This window comes from Bos mutus, chromosome 24, assembly GCF_027580195.1.
Source record: "Bos mutus isolate GX-2022 chromosome 24, NWIPB_WYAK_1.1, whole genome shotgun sequence".
Taxonomy (NCBI): Eukaryota; Metazoa; Chordata; class Mammalia; order Artiodactyla; family Bovidae; genus Bos; species Bos mutus.
In genome coordinates, this window is record NC_091640.1 from 25,744,891 (window position 1) to 25,768,822 (window position 23,932).

Here is a 23,932-nt window from a genome sequence, read left to right on the forward strand (position 1 = left end):
GAACATTTTATTTACTTTTATTTCTAGAGAGGATGCATTAGGTCATTTGGTCAGAATATGAAACCTGAGTCTTGGATTTGCCCTGGGTGGTCCTAATGTATGCGTAGACGCCCACATATGTGATTTGGCAGGTAAATGTCCCTGCAGGAAACACTGCATCTCCTGACCTATGACCTAATGATAGTGAAATTTTATTTTGTTTTCTAAGTCAGCAGATGTTTAAGTATGTAAGATACATACTTCAAGGAGGAGAACAAAGCATTTTCTGTGATTTATACTTTGCCGTGAATTAATTTATCAAACAATTAAAAACTATTAACTAGTTATGATCACATTTTAAAGGAAATAGGAAGTAATTATGAAAACCTTTATTGTTGTATCTGACTCTTTGTGACCCCTGAACTGCAGCATGCCAGGGTTCCCTGTCCTTCATTATCTCCCATATTATATTCTGGAAATAAGGTAATAAAGTATGCAAAGGTAAAGACAATTTAACTTCCTTCTATTTTATGTTGAGTCAACTGGCTTTTGTAAATGAAATTCCTTTTCACCTGGCACCATAAATCCTGTTAAACTGTAAAGTGAGGTAATTTTCTTCATATGGTAATTACTATTCTAACATGTCTCCTACTGGAGGTTGGGTCAGTAGCAGCATTCTTTTTATGCTGATTGCTGATTTTCAAGTATAACTACTTTTTTTTCCACCTAAAGCTACCTGGCTGCCCTGTTCTACTTAGTGGAAATGGCATAGAACTCTTAACGGGAAAAAAATGCCCTCCATTCTATCCTTTTCTAAGGAAGCCCAGCTGAAAAATTCCAGTGATCTGGTGATTTTCATCAGTTTGGCTACAAGATCACAATTTGATATGAATGAATTCATCTCTATTTGCTTGTGTATTCAGAGGAATTTCTAGTACCATGTAGGGTAGACAGGACAGGCTCTGTGGTTAAGGCGAAAGATTAGTGAAAAAGAAATAGTGCACTCACAATTTGGAGTCACAAGAAGAGAATTGGCTTAGTTAGTTCCTAACTCTACCTTTGATCAACAGATTATTTTTCAGCCTGTTTGAGCATCTGTAAAACAGAATTTTGGATCAGATAATCAGAAGTTTTGAGTTTGTATGGTTTCAGTGGTTTTGGATGTCACCCTCATAACTTTCTGAGTTTAGTTCATTTTGAAGATTGAAAAAAAATTCTTTTATGTCAGATCTTCATGAGTACCTCTATTAATATGTCCTAAGGGTATCCTGTTTGTGTGTGTGTGTGTGTTTGTGTATGTGTGATACAGGGGATCTGTTTCCCAGACTAGTGATTGAACCCAGGCCCCCTGCATTGGGAATGTGGAGTCTTAGCCACTGGACCTAAGTACATTCTTATTACTTCTTGACAGAAACTTCATGAAGTAGGGACTGTTACTATCTCCATAAGAATAGTCCAGAGGGGAAAAAAAAAAGAAAGAATAGTCCAGAGATGCGTGAAAAGTCGAAGTAACTTGCCAAAGACACACAACTAGTAAGTGATGAAGCTGGGATTTAAACTCAAGTAGTTTGTCTCCAAAACCTGAACTCTTAACCATTAACTTATACACACAATTGAAAAGAAAACAAAAACGTGTTATCTTTTGTTAGTTATAACAAAACTTATAATAAGTTTTAACTTATAACTTCCTAATAAGGTTTGATTTTTCACCACTAGCAGATTTTCTCTGCTTAACAACTCATAGTTTCCTAACCAAAATATTCAACATCTCCCGACTTGTTCTTTCAGTGGAGACATCCTTCCCTAACCAAGGTCGGCAAAGTGGTAATACGTGCATTGGCTTGTTCTGGAAGCCCTGGGAGAGCCTTTGATTCCTAGAATAGAAGGTCTTATGTCATCCTGACAGCATATGCCTTTGTTGTTAGTTTGCAATTTGAAAGAATATTCAAAGACCAACACAAAGAGGGCCCATGAAAGTGTGTACAGAAAGAGTGGCTAGTTAGAAAATCAGCTTAGATTTCAACCACTAGCAGCCATAAATATCTTCTGAGGAAGAATCCATAGCAGTTTATAACAACTGAGAGGAAAGGGAAAATATGGAAAAACATTGTCAAAAGATGTTGGACTAAGGGTTTATTATATATTAAAATTTTTTGACATACAAAAAGTTGTACATAATATATACAACTTGATAAGTTTGAGATAAGTATAAACCCATGAAACCATTATCATAATCTATACCGTAAACTTATGTATCACCTTCAAAAGTCTCCTCCTACACTCTTTATTACTGTTACTTTGTGCATGTGACAAGAACACTTAATGTAAGACTTACCCTCTTAATAAAATTTTAAGTATATAATACAGAGTTGTTAAGTATAAGCTTTATGCTACACATTAGTCTATAGAACTTATTTATCTGGTACAACCGAAACTTTGTACCCATTGACTAATAGCTTCAGTTCCTATTACACCTGTTTTTACTGATCAAAAGTTGTGGGTGTCCGCCCTGGATACGCATAATTAAGATTAGTTAAAAAAAGATAAAAGTTAGGTCAAACAAGGCCTCTTCATTGTGTCTGACTGAAAGAAATTTAGGTGGAAAATCTAGGTGATTCTTTTCTTTTTAATTAGGGATCTAGAGGGCAGATTCCTTGTATGGAGAAACTTTGTGTCTGCAGCACCACTAAACATTAGTATTTGGTCCATGGGTCTAAGAATGAAAAGACACTGCTTCAGCTATACCAGGCTACGTGGCTACTGGTGGCAAATACGTGTGCTTGTGCTGCATGTGTGTATGTGTGTGTGTGTGTGTGTGTGTTTCTCCTGGTAGTTAGGACCATAACAATCAGTACTAGTGAGTAGGACATGGAAGGCGTGACTAAGTTAATCTCACATTTTGTGTTTAAATACCCAATTTTGGTTTAGTAACAATGCCTCCTTGCAGGAGCAGAAACCATATCATTATGCCATTTACATAAATCCAGGATTACCTGATTCTGTACTGCTTTATAATTAAGAAAGTTCTTTGCAACCCTCTTTTGATTATGAAAAACTTTAAGTATTTCCTCTACCTTCTACAGAAATGAGGACATACTTTTTTGGTATCAATATTTTGCTTTTATCATAATTTGATGCTATGTTTTTATATAAAATTTATTGTTTGCTAACTTAATAGTGACAAATTCAGCCCACAGAAAATATTAGGGATGTCCTGAGGCATAAAATTAAAAATAAGGTGGTCCCATATCCTTCATGGGAATAAAGGTATAAATAGAATTGGCTTTAAGTAGTAAATATTTGCTGTAGTTGTTAAAAATGTGTTTTTTCCCACAAATCATGGAAACACTGAGGTATAAGGACTCATTTAAAGTTATTATTTTAAAAAAACAAGACAAAAGCCAAGTTCACAGATACAGAGAACAGACTGGTGATTGCCAGAAGTGAAGTGGTTGGGAGATGGGCAAAATGTGTGGAATCAAAAGGTACAGACTTCTGCTGCTGCTGCTGCTAAGTCGCTTCATTCGTGTCCGACTCAGTGTGACCCCAGAGATGGCAGTCCACCAGTCTTCCCCGTCCCTGGGATTCTCCAGGCAAGAACACTGGAGTGGGTTGCCATTTCCTTCTCCAGTGCATGAAAGTGAAAAGTGAAAGTGAAGTTGCTCAGTCGTGCCCTACTCTTCTCGACCCCATGGACTGCAGCCTACCAGGCTCCTCTGTCCATGGATTTTCCAGGCAAGAGTACTGGAATGGGGTGCCATTGCCTTCTCTGACAGACTTCTAGCTATAAAATAAATAACTTCTGGGGATGTAAGGTACAGCAGAGTCATATAGTTAGCAGTATTGAACTGCGTATTTAAAAGCTGCTAAAAGAGTAAACCTTAAAAGTCCTTATCACAGGAAAAAGATTTTTTTGTATGGTAAAGGATGTTAACTAGACCTATTATAAATTTGCAATATACATAAATATCAAAAAGTTTAACATATAAAGTTATTTTTATATCTAGATGCATGTCACATTGCCTCTTCTATTAAAGTGTGTTATCAAAGTAATTTTTAAGGAGTTTACTGGGAAAGAGGTTCCATGACCTCCAGGTAGCTTGTTTCTGTTATTAAATGTGGAGGAAAGCTGCTTACTGTGACCTGAAAAATAAACTCACATAGTCTTCAAAATAGTGGCAAATCAAGTATGTGCATTCTTTCATCTGTCCCTACCTTTTTATTTCTCTACCTGTATCTTTCAGTCATAATATATATATATGCCAGCATTGTACTGCTTCTTTAATCCTTAGAATTATATTTGGATTTATGATCTTTTTATTTTATAATTTTCATTGTTTTCTTTCCAGTTTTTCATGTTCTACTTAAATTCTTAGATCTGAAAATAAACAGATTATTCTGAGAAACTAATAAGTATTAATATTGCTGAATGATATAGATCAACTTTTACATTTGTGTCACTTATTCTATGATCTTAAGGAAGTTACTTTGATTCTCTGAGTTTCAGTTTTTGTGGCTATAATCTCAAAATTACCATAAGAGATAAACTAGAATGTAACTCTCTTGGCTGTCTGGTAGACCTCAAAAGTATCATTCTTCCTTTTTTGGTAATTGTATCCGTTTACACTTTAGACCATCAACTATGCCTGCATTGTACTTAGATTTTTTTGTTTGTTTGTTTTGCATTTGTTTAAAAAAAAAAAAAGGCAATGTATAAAAGAAAAAAAAGCAAAGACACCAACTTGTGTAATGGCCTGTGTCTTGTCTTGGAGGGGATCATGGTGATCTCTGGATCAGGCAAAGCAGAAGGAATCTCAGTATTCTTTGTGGAAGATGTGTTGTTTCTGGCACCTGGAATTTAAATGATTACCTTCTTTTCTCATCAAATATCCCCCTTATGTAAAAAAAAAAATCTCAAGACTATGTTGTTGAGCGAGCGTTAAATCATGTGATCTCTGATTCACGATTACTCTTATAAACTCAGTAAAGGAGTTGAGAAAATACTGGATTGCCAATAACAGGAAGGAAAGATCCTTAACTTTTACTTAATTGCTAGTTGTTTCTTAATCACCAGTTACATCGAAGCTAGTCAGTTGAATGTATTCATTTACACCTTACTTGACTTTTGAAAATTAGATAAGAGAAACTGATCTTGCTGTTTTTATTCCTTCACCTTCCTGTGAATAAGAGGAACTGGTGATATTTTTGGAATTTACCTGCATGGTTTTCATTTTCCTGGGGTTGATCTAGGACATCTGAGTTAAGCCATCCACCTTTCTTCACACAACATTCACTCGAATCCAGTTTCTGCTCACCTTATCCCAGGTCCAAGTTGAATTTAAGTTGTGTTTAAGAATGAGGAGGGTCAGCGAAACCAAGATGTGAGGCTCTGAAGGGACTTGTTTTGTGGTATCCCTTTAAAGGAAGACATAAAAATAACAGACTTTTATTGTCGTTGTTCAGTTACTAAGTTGTTTGTGACTCTTTTGTGACCCCATGGACTGTAGCCCCCCAGGTTCCTCTGTCCATGGGATTTTCCAGCTGAGAATACTGGAGTGGGTTGCCATTTCCTTTTCCAGGGGATCTTCCTAACTCGGGGATCAAACCCGTGTCTCCTGCTTGGCAGGCAGATTCTTTGCCACTGAGCCACCTCAGACATTTACTGGCAGACAGACTCACTGCAGGGGCTAATGGCTGTCACCAAAGTCATGGTACATTTTTGTCATCATGTTAGGCTATAAACCTTACCTTCTCCTTCTCCACCTTTTCTCTCTTGAGTCTTCATAGGGTGTCAACATTTTTGCCTGAGAGACCACTCCAAATTACCCAATAGATCATAAATGAGTTAAATCATCCAGTTAATAAAAATCTGCCCTGACCTCATCCAACATCTATTTCCACCTGAAGAAGAGATCCCAAGTCCCCATGTACTTCCTGTTGGGGAGGATTCAGAAAAAGTGTCAGCTTTAAAAAAAAAAGAGGAAAAATACTGATAAAAATACACATGCAATCACTTTCTTACATCATATTTCTTAATAGTTATTAACTGCAGAGAATAGTTCAGTTTTTGCTAAATGGTTAAGGAAGTACTCATAAATTTGTTGCCAAACAGTTTTATTATAACAATGTTACCACTCTATAAGTTTTAATATATACTGTTTAAAATTTATAATACATCAAGTAAAAAGATAGTGTTTAAAGAGTTTTTCTGCTTAAAACATTTTTTATTTTTAGTGAAAAAATACAGATACATTTTTGCTTTGAATTTAATTTTACATGGCAGATTAAAATTATAGGTCCTCTTAGATAAGAGTGATCTACTTTTCTTTCAAAACTCCTTTAATTTCACTTTCCCCCTTATTTGACTTTACTACTGTGGCATAGTTTCCTCTGCAGTTTGGCAGTGCAGCAAAATTCCCATTTCATGAGTTGGATTTTAAGAGGAAATATTAGAATACCTTGAGGATCCTGAAAACACTTCTGAACTTGGAACAAGGGTTATTCTGATTATTAGTTTAATTCTCATGCATAAACAGAGTCACAAGTCAGCTCTGTGTGTTCTAGACCCCAGAGCAAGCTTCTGTTGAGAATAGGCCCCGGAGGTAACAGCAAGGCGACTTCCTCAGGACCTGCAAGGCTGCTCCAGAGGGTCTGGTTCCTCTCACCTCAAGGTGGCCTCTGCAGACCTTGTTGCTACAGCAGCCTTGTCTTGGAAGAAGTGATTGCCTGTACTTCTTGGGCTTTCTGTTAGTCATGACACCAGGGAGAGAGAAGAATGCTAGATGTAAGGACATTTTAGGGGGTCTCCTCCCCGCCGAGAATCCTTAGGACTGCACCCTTCTGTGTTAAAACACAAACACTTTATACTTTGCCTTTCATCTGAAAACAAATATTGATTTGAATTTGGCAAAAACCAGAAAAGATTATTTTATATACAATTAGAGACAATAGAGCCAAACAATGACCTCGTAAAGTCTCAGCTAAGACAATAATGTTAATAAGAGGTAGGGTGCTCTCTATGGGCTAAAGGATGAGGACCTTGAATGATTAGAAATGACTTGAAGAACTACATTGTCATCAGGGTAACACATGTGAAATGACATATTCTAAGCTGTCACTAACCTAACATGGTTATACTCAAGGATTAAACTGTGGTAGCAGCTTCATTTAAAAGGAGTGAGGCTTAATAAAATTGTTACTCATAATCTCTTTCTATATCCCTTTTTGACCTGAAACACGGTATATAATACACATTCACAAATTTCACTATGTGTTACTCTAGTCAGAGGCCTCTTTTGCTTGTGAGAAAAGCCATATTTTGTATTCCTAGGAATCTGTAGACATTGTTAACATGATAAATATCACTACACGTCATATGTAAGTTACATCTACCTACTAACATTTAAAAAATAAAGAGTAATTTTCAAAGACTATTAACACAGGATTGCTGTTATTGAGAAGTGTAGGGAGGGAGTTAACGTAAAATATTTTCTTTAGGTAGATCCTTTCAAGGTGATTTAAAAAAACACAAAAATATTTACACCATACTGAACTTTCCTAAATTTCCTATGATACTTCTATTTCAAAACTGTCTTATTGTGAGCGTATGAGGAATATAGATGCAGCAAGTTTAATGTGTAAACCAATACCCTTAGCTTGAGCAAAAGATGTCCCTAGGGTCTCCCAACACCAAGAAGATGGAAGAAGTTCAAATGCAACTATTTTTCTTTTTCCCAAGCAGCTCAAAATGCTTTAGCGAAGACTTTATGATTCTTACATCATTACTAATGATGTAAGCAAAGGTGAAAAATTCAAGAACTGGGGGTCTTGACTCCAAGTCCTTAATCCACAAAACACACTGCATTTGAAGTTTAAAAATTATTAGGAAATTTTCCCACTGAATATGATCTTAAGATATTTGGAAAACATTTAAGATCTACTAGGACTTGAATTTGAGAAGTAAGAGTGACCACACATCCAGTGTGGGGGTATAAACTAGACAATTTAGACTGTAATCATGACCAGTTTATGAAAGAGTAGCAAATAAGTGCCAAATCAGACCAATACTATGAGATTTGCTGTGCTATTTTGAATAATTTGGTTCAAGTATCCGTATTTGGCCAGTATGTAATTCCAGTTCACTCTGCTTATATCAGACGGGAAGAAGGATCTTCTGTAAAGATCTTACTGTCTGATCCTCGTAGCTCTGTAGGACCATGTAGGTTGCCAGTGATACTAGGAGTAGGACAAATCACTCTTTCCGTCACTATCACATTTTGCGTGAGAAGTGGATCAAAAACGGCAGCGGGAGGTTGCACAAGGGAACCAGAAGAAGCCGAGTAAGTCTCCGTTACCAGATAGCTACCATGCTGCAAAGGGTCAGTGATGGAAACGGCGGGCTGCAGGACAGAACTGGAAGCAGACAGCGCAGATGCCCCCTGGCTGCCTGACAAAGTCTGGTACCTAACAGACTCTGACTGCTGGACTTGTACGTGTTGGCCACAGGCGTCAACCCTAGAACTGCTGTCTTTGGTAGGCGGCTGAGAGCTTTTGGTTTCGTCATCCATCCCGAGGCTTATCTCGGCCAGCTTTTTAAATTTGGGGCCGAGGGAGTCCAAGAAACTCTCGTCAAAATCATCGGCAATAAAACTGCAACAACCCAGGGAGCCGACGGGAGAACTGGGGGCCTCGATTCCTTCATTATCATAGATCAGCAAGCAGTCATTTGCTTCCTGGCTGTCGTCTTCATCTGCACAGGCAAATGCTTTCTAAAGGTGGAGAGAAGAGGAGAAAATGAACTGTAAGAGACATTCAGGGGAAGGATGTAATACCTTTCGTAGAACTCAACGTTTGATCGTGACTGTGTGATTGAGGTAATCCACTGAAGTCATGTACAGATGTGAGAGTTGGACCGTAAGGAAGGCTGAGTGCCAAAGAATTGATGGTTTTGAATTGCAGTGCTGGAGAAGAGTCTTGAGAGTCCCTTGCACAGCAAGGAGATCAAACCAGTCAATCCTAAAGGAAATCAACCCTGGATATTCACTGGAAGGGCTGATGCTGAAGCTGAAGCTCTTTGGCCACATGATGCAAAGAACCAACTCACTGGAAAAAACCCTGATGCTGGGAAAGATTGAGGGCAGGAGAAGGGGGGCAACAGAGGATGAGATGGTTGGATGGCATCACTGACTCAATGGACATGAGTTTGAGCAAAATCAGGGAGATAGTGATGGACAGGGAAGCCTGGCGTGCTGCAATTCATGGGGTCCCAAAGAGTTGGATATGACTTATCGACTGAATGGCAACAGCAACAAAAGAAGTAAGGGCATACTCCATATCAGCAGTCTTGTTACAGAAGTTATCTGTGTTTGGAGAATGATGCAATTGACATTCCTTCAAACTTGAGTCTGTTGTAGGCTCATATTTGAACTCTTGAGTTTTAAGACTTGCATTGACACGGACTTAGCCATACAGAGCAAATGTGTGTGGAGCCTGGAGGTTATTTGCTGGGCCATCTGTGAAAGTCCCTGTGTGTGTTTGGGTTACTGCAGGTCATTGTGTGGGGCAGGGTGCAGGCTTCCTCATCATCTGAGGCAGCTCTCACCAGCCAGGGGCCTTGGCCAAGACACTGTAACCCTTGTGAGAGTCTGACCCATAACTGGGAGTCTGATCCTTCCTGTCAGTCTGTCCTCAAACACTGTGTCAGCCTTCATCTGCTTGACCACGAGGACAAATGCCATCACTTACAGCTCTGATAGCAGAGTTGTAGGTGAGATCCATTCTAGTGATGCACCAACCAGGAGGCAAGCTACCTGCCTACCAGCGTCCTCTCTGTCCTTCACCCCTGTCCCTTTGTAGATTCTCTGCTTCCTGACACCTCGCCTCATCTTGGACCACGTCCCTTGTTTCCCCTTTTATGTTTGGGTCATTAAAGTTTCTTCAGCATTTTTGGACATGGACTCCTTGACAATGTGAAGAATACTATAACCTTCTCAGAAAAATGTATGCCGATGTATTCTGACATACTTCATGGTACAGGAAATGAGAAATAACTGCTTTGTATGTCTAAAGAGGATGCCGCTGATCTGAAAAGCAGAGGGTTTTGCTTTCTGTTGTTATCTCAGTGGGAGGAATGAGCTGCCATATTCTCTCATTTTGTGTCTACCCATCCCTTCTTTCTTTTGACCAGTAGCTGGATTTTGGCAGCCACCTTAGGTTATCCTTGTTACTTTAACAAGGAGCCTTTACTTCTCTTTTCTTGTCTTATACCAGCTGCAAAAGAACCAAACTGTAAAACCGAAGTTCAGTCAAGTAGAAAGATCTCTAATGTAAACAGGATAACAAAGCCACAGAGTTTTCCACCAGATTACCTGAGAAAAGTAGGAGTCCAGGAATTTCATGTTTATTGCCCCTTCCCCAAAGTCCTTGTTGGTTCCTCCCGTGGAATGCCTTGTTCTCATCGTCCCGGACTGTCCCACGGAAAAGTTGCTCAGACCAGCGGTTGCTCCGAACCCCGCGGCACCCCCAGATCCTGCAGCTGCTCCAAGATTGGTGGTCAGTTCCATTCCCGAAGCTCCTTCTACCACCGTCCCTCCAGCATATGTATTTGTACAGACTTCTAAAAACAGGGATAAAGTGCTGTAACATTTCATGCTGTGATTTGTTTTGTTTTGGTTTTTACTGATCTTTGATATCCAAGAGCACCTGCCAAGTAAAGCCAGCATGTGGGAGAAAATACAATTTTATGACTCAAGGTGAGAAGAACACCCCACAGTCTGTAATGTGAGAGTAACAGAGGAGGTGAGGGAGTAACAGAGGGCATTGTTTTCAGAGAGGTATTGTTTCTGAAACCATACCAATTAAAAAAATAAAATAGATTTTCAGTGACAACAGCCAGAAATGGAAAAGTATAAATGAAATATTCAGCGCACAGCCATGGAAAGCTTCTAATGTGATGCTTGTTTTCAGGGAAAAAGAAGTTGTAATTTAGCTGTCATATTGGCTCAATATGGAAACCAAAGAGGAAACATACATAATGTAATCATGCAAATTAGCCAATGCTAATTAGGTGTCTTAGTGCCTAATGAAAATTTAATGAGCTGTGACTGTTCTGCCTGTTGCCTTTACACTGCATTTTCATGGAAAGCTCTTTTTCCTAGAGAATTCAAAATATTGTTTTTGTGATGTAATGGGAGAAGCAAATAAGGATTAAGATAGCTGATAAAGACAGATAGTTACATTTTGGGGGCAATCTTATGTAGATTTTTCAGGCTGGACATTTAAAAACAATCTATTGCTAAGCATGGAATTAAGAAAAATTTGAATATTAGGCATTAAATCTTATTGTTCTATAGGCTTCCCAGGTAGCGCTAGTGATAAAGAATGTGCCTGCCAATGCAGGAGACATAGGGGATTTGGGTTTGACTGAAGCAACTTAGCATGCTTCTTGTTCTAGTTTACACCTTAGTGTGGCACTGAGATAAGATGAATGAAATAGTCGTTTGGTAAACTAAAGAAATAAATAATTTCACTTATATGACAACACAAGCGATCCTTGTCCCATTATGATTAAATATTGTTGTTTAGTTGCTCAGTTCGGTTCAGTTCAGTCGCTCAGTCGTGTCCGACTCTTTGCGACCCCATGAATCACAGCACCCCAGGCCTCCCTGTCCATCACCAACTCCCGGAGCTCACCCAGACTCATGTCCATCGAGTCAGTGATGCCATCCAGCCATCTCATCCTCTGTCGTCCCCTTCTCCTCCTGCCCCCAATCCCTCCCAGCATCACAGTCTTTTCCAATGAGTCAACTCTTCGCATGAGGTGGCCAAAGTACTGGAGTTTCAGCTTTAGCATCATTCCTTCCAAAGAAATCCCAGGGCTGATCTCCTTCAGAATGGACTGGTTGGATCTCCTTGCAGTCCCAGGGACTCTGAAGAGTCTTCTCCAACACCACAGTTCAAAGGCATCAATTCTTCAGCGCTCAGCCTTCTTCACAGTCCAACTCTCACATCCATATATGACCACAGGAGAAACCATAGCCTTGACTAGACGAACCTTTGTTGGCAAAGTAATGTCTCTGCTTTTGAACATGCTATCTAGGTTGGTCATAACTTTCCTTCCAAGGAGTAAGCGTCTTTTAATTTCATGGCTGCAGTTTGCTCAGTCGTGTCCAATTCTTTTTCGATCCCATGGACTGTAGCCCACCAGGCTCCTCTGTCCATAGGATTTTCCAGGCAAGAATACTGAGTGGGTTGCCATTTCCTGCTCCAGGGGATCTTCCTGACCCAGGGATTGAACCCCCATCTCCTGCACTGGCAAGCAGATTCTTTACCACTGAGCCACTGGGGAAACCCATGATTAAATACAAGAATTGGTTATTGAATTGAAATCAGGTTCCTGTTCTGGGGAAGAAAGAAGGGCAACAAGATCTAGGATGGGCCCACACGACACTTTAACTGCAAATATTACCAGTGTTAACAGGCAGAGTTGGATGGTGGGTACATAGTGTGTTTTATATTCTCCTTTACATTTTTCTATATATGTAAAATCCTTAACTTATTAAAAAATTAGTAATCAACTATCAGAGAGCTATACTTCAGTTTACCGAAGTTTGGAGAAATATAACAAATCTTCTGCTAGTAAAAATGGTGACATCAGTAGACAAATGAACTTATTGAAGTCAGAACTAGGTCACAAAATTGACTGCTATACTAACAGTAAACCGATTCATTGAAACCCTGTTTCACTGGTAATATCTCAGTGTGTGCACAAATTATTAAGGAGAGAATTTAGAACATTTCTTAGTTTTTAATATTTCTTATTTAACCCATTGTTCCTTTCAAAAATAAATTCAATGTTCACTTACCAGAATTTTCCATGAAATCAACTCCATTGGCAGTTATAGGTGGCACACAGATATTTGTGATTTCCTACAAGCAATATGCAAAAAATATATTTAAAAATTAACCAGATTTCAGCAATATAAGTGAAATACACTCCCTTTTAAATGGAGACATTACAAGAATTCCAAATTCTTGCAGGAGTAACTGCTTTTATGATGTGACATCTGAAGAGCTAAGATCCTAAAAGGCTCCATTCATTTCAGCACTCTCATAGGTCCTTGATGATCAGGAGTCTTATTTTTTATACCCCATTATCCCCTTTTCTATCTAGTATGTAAATTGAAGTTTGCTCTGTATGAGTGAAATACATGTTTTACAAAGTGGATCTTCACCTTGTCTTCAGGTTGGGCTCCTTCAATTCCCCACGGGTGAATTGTTCCTTCTGAACCATCCGGCACCGGGACAAATCCACCGGTCACTCCCCCAATAGGACCTGCCCCACAGTCACAGGTCAGCAGCAGGAGGAGAGCCACTAGTATGAAGGAAAACAAAATATCAGGATATTTGAATCACTTGGAAATGACTTGACAGGGCAATTGTTGGAAACATTACAAAGAAATGCAGTATCTTTAATGCTTATGGAAAATCTAATAGCAAAATTAATTTCTACAAGGTAAAATTGGATAAACTAAGCATACTCAAATTTCACATAATTATGAAACTGAAGGAGACAGATCAGATTATTCTTGTGACCTGTATATTTTCTTAAAAGAGGCACTGTTTGATGAATGATAAAAGTGGTCATTCATTTCCTCAACTATTTTCTATAATATATTTTTTTTATTATTGCTTTTATTTGTACACATTGAAGCTCAGTATATGATGTGGGGTGAATACACACCTGAATAGTCAAGATTTTAGGTGGGCATTATAATGATATGGTAATCTGGTCTCTAAACACCTCTTTATGAAATAGCAATTAACCTACAAACTCCCTCTGCAAGTGATGATCTAATATCATTACACTCTTAATGGTGACTTAGGCATCCTTAGCTTGGAGGGGCCTTCCTGCCTGGGTAATTATCATTCTTTCTGTGCAGATAGGTCACATCTTGGCAATAAAGATTAGCATCATTTAGAGTCGGACACGACTGAAGCAACACAGCAGCAGCAGCAGCAGCAGCAGGCTAATAGGCCAAGAGAGAAATGAAACACTTCCCAGGCTGGGTGGTCGATGACCCCACCTCCACCTCTGCCCTGCGTGCTGGATGTTTGTGTCCGACTGAGTTTGTGTGTGATTCTTGCGATCCCATGGACTGTAGCCTGCTAGGCTCCTCTGTCCATGGGATTCTCCAGGCGAGTATACTGGAGTGGTTTGCCATTTCCTTCTCTAGAGGATCTTCCCGACCCAAGAATCTAACCTGGGTCTCCCGCATTGCAGGCAGATTCTTTACTGACTGAGCTATGAGGGAAGTCCTGCCCTGAAGAAGGAAAGCACTAAATCCTAGTTTGAATTCTTTTACTTACTGGCAGCTTAGTGAGGGGTTTAAGAGTATATAGGCTCTGGAGTCAGTCTTCTAGGGTTTGAATTTTGGCTTCACCATTCACCAGCTGGACAAATTACATCATCTTTTCTTGCCTCCATTAACTATCCGAAGAATGGGGGGATATATATCATTGTAAGGATTATGAGTTAATGGAGATAAAGGATGGTATTGAGTGCCATGAGGACTCCCCGTATTGTTTGAATGAGCTACATCAATTATACAAATTAGGTCAGTTACATATATATAAATGTAAATATATGATGAAAAAATTGGGCCAAGTATATAAAATAAGTTGGACAAAGCACATTTTCTCAGAATTTAACAAACTGTTCATATAAGTGATACCTCCAAAGGCTTTATTGCCATCCTCAATTCTATGACTTAATTAAATGTATGGGAAGGGTTGACTATTTTAAGTGGGCAAATTCATTTTGAAAAGTGATGAATATATATATGTATGGTCAGTATTTTTAGATGAGTATAACAGTCTTTTAGAAGTCTTGTTGATCATTGTATGTACAGTATGTATTCGATTTTTATATACACATCCAGAGAAAGTTTTTCAAAGCATTGACTGTGTTTCCACAGAAACATGTGTATGTTCTGTCCACAAAATTCAAGATATGATCTTTTGCAAATGGTAGGATCACATGAAGCAAATATGACTGTGGGAATATCACAGTATATTTCCTCTGACTGCCATCCTGAGCCACAATCCCAACTGCATAGTAGTCTAGAGGATATATCTGTACCTCAAAATTCAACATTTCAAAATCAGATTTATGATTGCCACCCTACTTACCTGCACTTTGTCTGATATTTTCAATTTCATTTAATGGTTTCAGTAGCAACTGAATTCAGTGGTTCATCTGGACTTCTCATCCATTCATTCTCTCCATTAGTCTCCAGATCTTCTCCATTTACTCCAACTGTGCCTCCCATACCTATTCATTCCTTTCCAGTCTTATGCTGTGGCTCAAAACCTGGCCTTCATCTTCCCATGTGAGCTATAATATTATAATAACCTCCTAACTGTTCTTCCCTTTTTAATTTGCAGTACACACTGCTGTCAGTGTTATCTATCTAAAATACAAGTAAGATCATGTCGGTCTTTTATTCAGATATTCTCAGCAACTCTCCCTCTTGGAATGGAACTTGTCTTATATCCCTGGGTATGGTCCAGTGTCTCCTAGTTTATAGTCTATGGGAACTTGAATAGAATTTGTTGTATCCTACTATTGTGTGAAAATTGTATAAATCTTAATTATGTTGAATTGGTTCATAGTACTTTTCAGGTCTACTCTATCCTTCTACATTTCTGTACATTCTGTTAGTTTTTGAGAGTTTGATATTGCAACTCTAAAAATCTTCATTTACCTACTTAAAAAATAATTGTCATATGTAGTGGAACTATAACTATACAAATAACTTTGTATTCTCTAACTCTCTCCTGTAAATGTGTTATCATACTTTCATAATTTAAAAATATAAAAAAGAAAGAGAAAAAAATACATGTATGTAAAGTCCCTTAATGTATTCAGTAAACTTCATCATATTAAGTTTGAGCCTTAAACGAGTGTATTTTCAGGTGCAAAGCTATTTTGAGGAAATTCTGGATTAAGCAACAACTTCTCAGAGTGCGATATATTTATGTGCATTGTAAAGCTCAAAGCTTATGCTATCTTAGAATTTTTCCTAAATTTTTTTGGTCAGGACTCTATTGTATTTTAGAATTTCATGAGACTTGTAGAGGGAAAAGACATTTTAGAAAGTACTGCAATCCTGGATAAAGTCATTATTTTGACCATGAACATTCCAGGCAGTGTGTAGACTGTCCATGCTTTCTTTTCGCCTTTCTTTGATTCTCTGGTGCTGGTTTCTATATGTCTAACATACACGACCTGCTCTGTTGTATTATAAATATAGATTGTTGGCAAGTCATATGTTAACTTTAAACACTTCTGGGTCTTCCTGAAGATGTCAGCGCACCCCCCCCCCCCCTCACCCTGTGAGCTCTGCCTCTAAAACAGCTGCAGAGATGCTTTGTCCCTGCACATGCTACCGTACCCCTGGCATACTCACACAGTAGCAGCAAAAGGCCGAGGAATAGCAGACCGATGGCGGCAGCCCCCATCCTCCCAGACCTCTCTCCAATTATGGGATTAGTGATGCTGGTTGGATACACATTTAGACAGATGTCCCTGTAGTCACATTGGCAGACTTCCAGGGTCAAGCTCTCTGGTTCCTCGCACCGCCTCCCCTCACTGTCCGTGACCATGACGGAGATTCTGTACACTCCGGGAGAGACTGGCTGTGGGGCTGTGAGGAGTGCGGATGTAGCTGTAGGGGAACCATCAAACACATCAGCAGTAGGACAAGGTGTCTCTGGCTCTTAAAACTACTTGTTGTTTTGGGTGAATAGGGCGACAATTGACACATCACTGTCACAAATAAGTAGGGTGAGACTGGAGCAGTTATGAGGGTTGTTGGGGTTCAGTTGGGTATACATTATTTCAGAAAAGAGCAAGCAATAGATGAGGTCATTTACAAAGGACTTGAAGTGGCCCGATAGTTACTTTTGTTGTTTTTTAGTCACTAAGTCATGTCCCACTCTTTTGCAACAGAGGAGCCTGGCGGCCTACAGTTCATGGGATTTCCCAAGCAAGAATACTGGAGTAGGTTACCATTTACTTCTCCAGGGGATCTTCCCGACCCAGGGATTGAACCTGTGTCTCCTGCTTGGCAGGCAGGTTCTTTACCACTGAGCCACCTGGGAAGCCCTGCTGGTCACTATGAAATCTAAAAAGAGAGAAGATTCTTATTATGTCTAATGGCTTTTTCTATGAGACTCCTGGAAAACATAGGAAATGTGAAATTAGCATTATAAAAGTTAGGAGAAAAGTAAGGATGGATTAACTTGCCCATTGGCTTATGAGTTTGAGAATTTCAGCCTACCATGCTTTCAAGATTCCTAACTAGTGACAGACTAGACAACCTTGAGCAGGTTGACCCCTCCAGTCTGCTGACAGGCTGGCCAGTTAGGAAAAGTTTATGTATTTAGAAATCTAAACAGCTCAGCAGTAAAATAGGTGCCTGACTGTAATCTTTTCATTATTTATTTATTTTGGTATACTGAGGAGATACAGATAAAAAATTGAAAATATAAAAATATCCAATAGAGTCCACATGAGAAAAACAGAAAATTTTAAATAGTGCTAATATAGTGTTCCTTTTCTGAAGACAGAGGAAATTCATAAGGATAGGACATCATCTTCATTGCAAAGAATTTTTAAAATTGGACATGAGTTTGAGTGAACTCCGGGAGTTGGTGTTGGACAGGGAGGCCTGGTGTGCTGCAATTCATGGGGTCGCAAAGAGTTGGACACAACTGAGCGACTGAACTGAACTGAATATCTTATATTGTTCCTTTTCTGAAGACAGAGGAAATTCATGAGGATAGGACATCATCTTCATTGCAAAGAATTTTAAAAATTACTCTTGGAACGGACTTGCTCCCAAATGGACTCCCTCTTAACCTTCTGGAAATATAAAGAAGCAGCAGTTTTCATTTGTAGAAGCAGCTTTACAATTACTCACCATCTCTTCCTGAGATACTCCATACAACTGGAAGTTTTAGGCTTTGGTCTTCCACTGAAAATTCATAGGGGCCAGCATATTTATCCCTTTCCAGTGGTGAAGCTCTGACAACCACGTAAGGTGACGAACTACAGACTGCTTCCTTTTCCAGGGCAATTGTTGGACACTTTTCATTAAAATCAGGTACTAGGACAAATATGGTGCCTGTTGAAGTTTTACCGGTGTTTTCTGTAAGAATAACATTTTAGAGTTAGAGAACTATACAGAGCAAGTTGTGCAAAATAAAGAAACATAAATAAGCCCTTAAAATGTCTCTCACATGCATGGACTTCTCTGGTGGCACAGCGGATAAGAATCCACCTGCCAGCGCAGGGGACATGGGTTTGATCACTGGTCCAGGAAGACACCACATGCCGTGGAGTAAAAGCCCGTGCACCTCAACTGCGAAGCCTGTGCCCTAGTGCCTGTGAGTTGCAACTGCTGAGCCCACACGCTACAACTACTGAAGCTGAGAGCCTGTGCTCCGCAACGAGGGAAGCCGCCACAATGAAAATCCCGTGCACCACGACTGGAGAGTGGCCCCTGCTTGCTGCAACTAGAGAAAGCCTGAACACAGCAAAGAAGCCCCAGTGCAACCAGGGAATAAATAAATAAATATTAGAAAAAAACGATCTCACATGCACCAGATTAGTGTACGTACTCATGAAATTGTGTCTGTTATTCCTACAAATAAAAAGATGTCACCCAATTTCTGTACCTGGTTAAAAGGAAATCTAATTATCAGCTTGCCTGCTGTCTTTAATTAGTTTAATTAGCTTGTTGTTGTTCAGTCACTAAGTCATGTCTGACTCTTTACAGTCCCATGGACTGGAGCCTGCCAGTCTCCTCTGTCTATGGGATTCTCCAGGCAAGAATACTGGAGTGGGTCATTTCCTTCTCCAGGGGATCTTCCTGACCCACAGATGGAATCCTGCATTAGCAGGTGGATTCTTTACCTCTGAGCCACCTTAATTAGTAGCATCAGCTATTCAATGTGATTGGAACCAAGACCTTTAAGGTGATAAATTCACTGATTATGAATGAAATCAACATAAAAATAATAGTTTTCTTAAATATATTCTAGTGCATGAACCCAGACTGTGTGGAAGATTTCTGCTTTAAAAGCTTGAACCAAAGTATTTGGAATAAACTATGATTTATTTTTATTACCCAAGATATAAGATCTCTCAGTGGTGGGATTAAGAATTACTTCTGTTGTTTCCCTTAGTGCTTTTTTCTGTTTTTCCAGATAATATGATTTTTTATTTTATTTTTATGTTTGCTGAAATTGCCTTGAGTATAAATTAATTTTACACTTAGAGAAGCACGTAGTCAAGCACATAGTCAAGGTGCTTCATTTAGAAAATTTTTCAGAAGATTTTTCCTGTTCTATGATATAAGCATATAAGTCTCTGTAAGTAACTCACTCTGTGTGTAAGTAACTCACAAAGGCACCTCACATTTGAGCTGAACTTCCCTGATAGGCCTTCTGTATCAATCTTTGTCCACATTCTCAAATCAAGAAATTCTTGCGCCAACTACAGCAAATAGTAGGACTAAACCCAGAATTCACTGGTCCAATGAACTCCACTGAGAAGCTAAGATGCTCAGTCATCGCCTAGATTTAGCCACCTCAGACTTAAGACCCAAGACCCCTAAGGTAATCAACTTTATCTAGTGATAAAGGTTCTTCCCTGGTGTCTCAGTGGTAAGGAATCTGCCTGCTACGCAGGAGATGCAGGTTCCATCCCTGGGTCAGGAAGATCCCTTGGAGAAGGAAATGGCAACTCACTCCAGGATTCTTGCCTGGGAAATTTCATGGACAGAGGAGCCTGGTGGGCTACAGTTCATGGGGTTGCAAAGAGTTGGACATGACTGAAGTGACTTAGCACATATGCATGCAGTGATAAATGTAATATGTTAGTAATCAAAAGCATCTATTCATAAAAAAATGCTAATTGGAATAATATTTTTTTCTTACCATCTATGGCCAGAACTTCAGCTGTGATTGTCTTGTTAACTATGAAAGTAACATCTCGATCAATGTTTTTGACAAATTTGATTTCAGCAGTTTCTGAATCAATCATTAGCAAACCACCATCATTACGTCCCAAGACATATCTGTTTTATAACAGAAAACAGTAAGTTTTTTTCCAAACATGGAATGTTACCTATTTAATGAAAATGACTTATATTTAATGTATTTTCATAAGACTCTGAAATATACTTTTTAAAAAGCAGCAGAAAATTAACATATTAGCCTAGACAAGGAGTATTTCATAAGCCTTAAGAATATGTTAGCCTGGTTTTTAAATTTTCTGCTCTGCTCAGTAAAATAACTGTGTCCTTGTTCTTTATACTATAGCAGCAACTTTTCATGGTGTTTTATTATTTTAGGCACCGTGCTTTGTACGTACTGTTCTATGTCTGACTACACCATGGTCTTCTGGTGAAATTCTACTTTTTTAAGGCTCAACTGAAAGTTTGCATGAAACTCTTTCTAGATCTCACTAGACAGGCTGTCACTCTTCATTTCCACTTTCACTTATGTTTATGCTACGTAGCTCATAGCACATCTCTTCCTGAGTTATATAGGTCCTTGAGTTGGTTACCATTGTATCTCTTTATATTCTTGGCATAGAGTAGTTTAGATATTATTTTGCAATAGTTTATAAATTAAAGCTAGTCAAGGTAAACAGCAAGGTCCTACTATCCAGCCCAGGGAATTATATTCAATATCCTGTGATAAACTGAAATGGAGAATCTGAAAAAAGATTATATGTTTATAACTTAGTCACTTTACTGTACATAAGAAATGAACACAACATTGTAAACCAACTAAACGTCAATAAAAGTAAAAGAAACTTCATCAAGGAATAACGAGATATTAAAAAAATTATTCTCACCTGACAAATGACGCAACTTCACCAGTGTCTTCATCAATGGCTTGATAGGTTCCCAGGACGTAATTGATCAACTGTCTACTACTTATGCCTTTTCGGACAGTAAATGTCTTGGAAGAAGGACGGAATGCAATTCCTTCCCTCACATTTATTACTTGAACTATGAGTGGGGTTGACTGGACTTGATATTGAGAGATTACGGATTGGTGAAATTCAGCTTTGTTTTTGACGGCGATACCAAGTTGCATGCTCTGTACTTGTTCATAATCTAGAGACTAGAGTAAAAATAAAAATAGAAGGAAAGAAGTGTCACAAAAATATGATCAGGTAAGAGGACCAGAGAACTCTATGTTATGTGCTATGAATGACTCCTTTATTTCTATGAATGAATCCTTTTTTTCTATACAGCGAAACGGTTTCACAGATGATTGTAATGCTCTGATGAGGGTCCTTCAGAATTCTTCGCTTATGAAACCTCAGTTTGGTGACAGATACTTATGAAGCACAGTTATCTCTTTTAAGACTAACAAAACACCTTTACAGTTTCTTTAGGCTGTGTGATGCAGTGGAAAGAATTCCAAATTTGTTGTTGTTGCTTGGTTTGAATCCTGGTTCTGCTACTTAATAGCTGTGTGACTCAGGGCACAATATTTAATATCTCTGATCCTCAACTATTTACTTCTGAAAAAGAAAAAAAAACTCTTACCTCATCAGATTGTTGTAAGGACTGAACAAATTACGACCCACAATACATTCCTGTAAATGGTAGCTACATCCACTCACAGAATAGTGAATTCTCTGCAGTGGAAATAGTGGATTCATGTACAGTAATATCTTTCCTGACTTAAAAAAATTCAGAAACGACAAATTATCTTACTAAACTTGGTTGGCACATAGGCTTCTGTAGAGCAGTGAGAGGGTGGCCCACCAACTCTCCATAGAACCATTTTCATATGGTCTTATGTATTCACTATTTGTTTGACTCTCATATTGAAGTGGCACAAGTCAAGGCCAGAGATATCCCAGGATAGCTGTTTTCATTCACTAGTAAATTTTCTAAGGGTGACGGGATAAGGAAATGTTCATTTTGGACATTGGAGTATAACTGAAAATAAGGTATGAGGTCTAGATTTGAGTTTTCATTTGGCAGTGCCTGGTTTTGTGGACTCAAGGGTTTCCTAGTGGAGAAGAAGAGAAAGATGCTCAAACTGGTCATTAGAATGTAAGGGCTAAGTGACCAAAGAGATGGTAGAGTCTCTGTGTGAAGGCGACTGAAAACTTGGACTTGAGAAAAATCAGGAAAGGCTTCCTAGAGGTTTTCATGTGAGCATTTCAGGGTGAGGAGGAGTCATTCAGGCAGAGTAAATGCCAGATTTAGCAGAAGGTGATAGGGAGCTGGTGATAGTGAGAGGCCTGGGGTACAACTCTGAGGGGGTTGAAGGTCATCTCCAAGGCCAGCAGGTGGTCATCAACCCTGGCTGCATATTAGAGCCCCCTGAGGAGCTGCTCAGCCTTCCCTGAAGACAAACTGGACCAACCACTCCTAGGTTCCCACAGGCTAGGAGAAGCTGCAGCGGATTCAAAGGGACAGTCTTTAACTGAGGGCCATTTTCACAGCCAGTGAGAACAAGGAAGGTTTTTAAGGGACAGTAATTGGTCCAAACTGTTTTTCAGAAAAATGTGGTAGACGGAGAATGAAGGGGGGTAGACACAGGAGGTGGGGGTGGGGAAGTCTACCCAGAAGGGATTTGCCAGCATCTCGAAGAGAGGGCGGCAAGGCCGGCGGCAGCACAGGCCATAGGAAGGAAGGTCAGGGCCAGACTATAACAAAACCTTGCAACTGAGGAGGGCTGTAGCTCACTCTCTGGAAAGCAGAGTAATAGGAAGTCGTATGGGGCTTCCAGCAATCTGGAATTGCAGCAGTCACCCTGTTAAGGGAATATTATGGGTCTGTCATTCTGCTGGACTCAAGGAATTAAGAGAGAAGCTCATATAGTCCAATGTCCTATGCCAAGGAATGTCCTAAAACAGTGGTAATATTTTTCTGGTCTATACAATAGACAGACATAAATAGGTTTATGTTATTTCAGATGAAGGGTCTGTTGTAACCAAGTCTGTTAAATGGAAGTTTTACTGAATTGTTTATTTTGCAAACTTAGTTTATATATTCCCATCTTCTAGAAAAAGTTGCCGTTTTTCCCTTCCGAGGACTGTAGCTAATCCATTTAAAGTAAGTCCACAAATGCACAAGCCACTATTCAATGTATTCTTGTCTGTTCCTGAGTTTAAGTCAGGAAATGTGTTACTTTCTTGTGCTTAAAACAGGCACACTGATACATATATATCTATTAGTGTGTTTGTGTTTCTGTAGAAAGGATGATAGTTTGGAAGGAAATAAATCAACATGTTAAGAAAAGTCTCCTTAGGAAATGGGGCTGTGTTTTCAAAATTCTGTCTACTTTTGTGTGTGTTTTATATTTTATGTAGAGAAGTGATATTATTATTTGTAAGTGAATAAGGTTTATTTATGACAGTTTCGGCTAACATAAAGTAACAGTTTTGGTTAATACAGAATGTTTTTCCCACTGAAAGGAAATCAGACCTTACCTTAACTACTTTCAGGATACCTTCGTTAGTTCTGGGATCAGTTTCTATTTCAAACCAATGCCCTTCATTTCCAGACGTGAAGAAGAAGTCTGCAAGCCAATTATCAGTGAACTCTTCGTCCAAATCTATTACTTGAATTCGAAGCAACTCAGAACTTAAAGTGTTTTCTTCAATCCTTGCTAAATACTGAAAAAAAGCAGAACTTAAGTTTCAATGTCAGGTTTTATCTAAAAGAATTATTTTCATTCTGAATGGCATTAGTCATTAATTCCCAAATTATGTATTGGCTCTTTGCTGGTCCCTGAATTCTTATCTTTTACAATAGTTTATTTTAAAAGAAAAGTGCAGAGAATGTAACTAAAAGCCAGCAAGCCAGCAAATCCCAAATTATGGTGGTAAGGTATAACATAATATATATAT

The 23,932-nt window shown here is 38.9% G+C and overlaps 1 protein-coding gene and 1 non-coding gene across 2 annotated transcripts in view; both read right to left on the bottom strand.

Annotated features, from left to right (window-relative positions):
* Nucleotides 1–6,122: 6,122 nt before the first annotated feature.
* The window catches only part of DSG3 (desmoglein 3), a 32,660-nt gene continuing 14,850 nt past the window's right edge, over nt 6,123–23,932 (bottom strand). Inside the window, exons 8-16 of the mRNA XM_005901042.3 lie at nt 23,513–23,698; nt 20,909–21,180; nt 19,984–20,123; nt 17,964–18,191; nt 16,449–16,706; nt 13,212–13,351; nt 12,843–12,906; nt 10,347–10,594; nt 6,123–8,747 (exon numbers count right to left, since the gene is read on the bottom strand). Coding sequence (XP_005901104.3) covers nt 8,127–8,747; nt 10,347–10,594; nt 12,843–12,906; nt 13,212–13,351; nt 16,449–16,706; nt 17,964–18,191; nt 19,984–20,123; nt 20,909–21,180; nt 23,513–23,698 — 2,157 coding nt within the window. The 3' untranslated portion in view covers nt 6,123–8,126. The remainder of the gene's footprint in view (nt 8,748–10,346; nt 10,595–12,842; nt 12,907–13,211; nt 13,352–16,448; nt 16,707–17,963; nt 18,192–19,983; nt 20,124–20,908; nt 21,181–23,512; nt 23,699–23,932) is intronic.
* Nucleotides 17,072–17,142, bottom strand: TRNAG-GCC (transfer RNA glycine (anticodon GCC)). The gene has a single exon. It is a non-coding gene; the product is annotated as a tRNA-Gly (tRNA).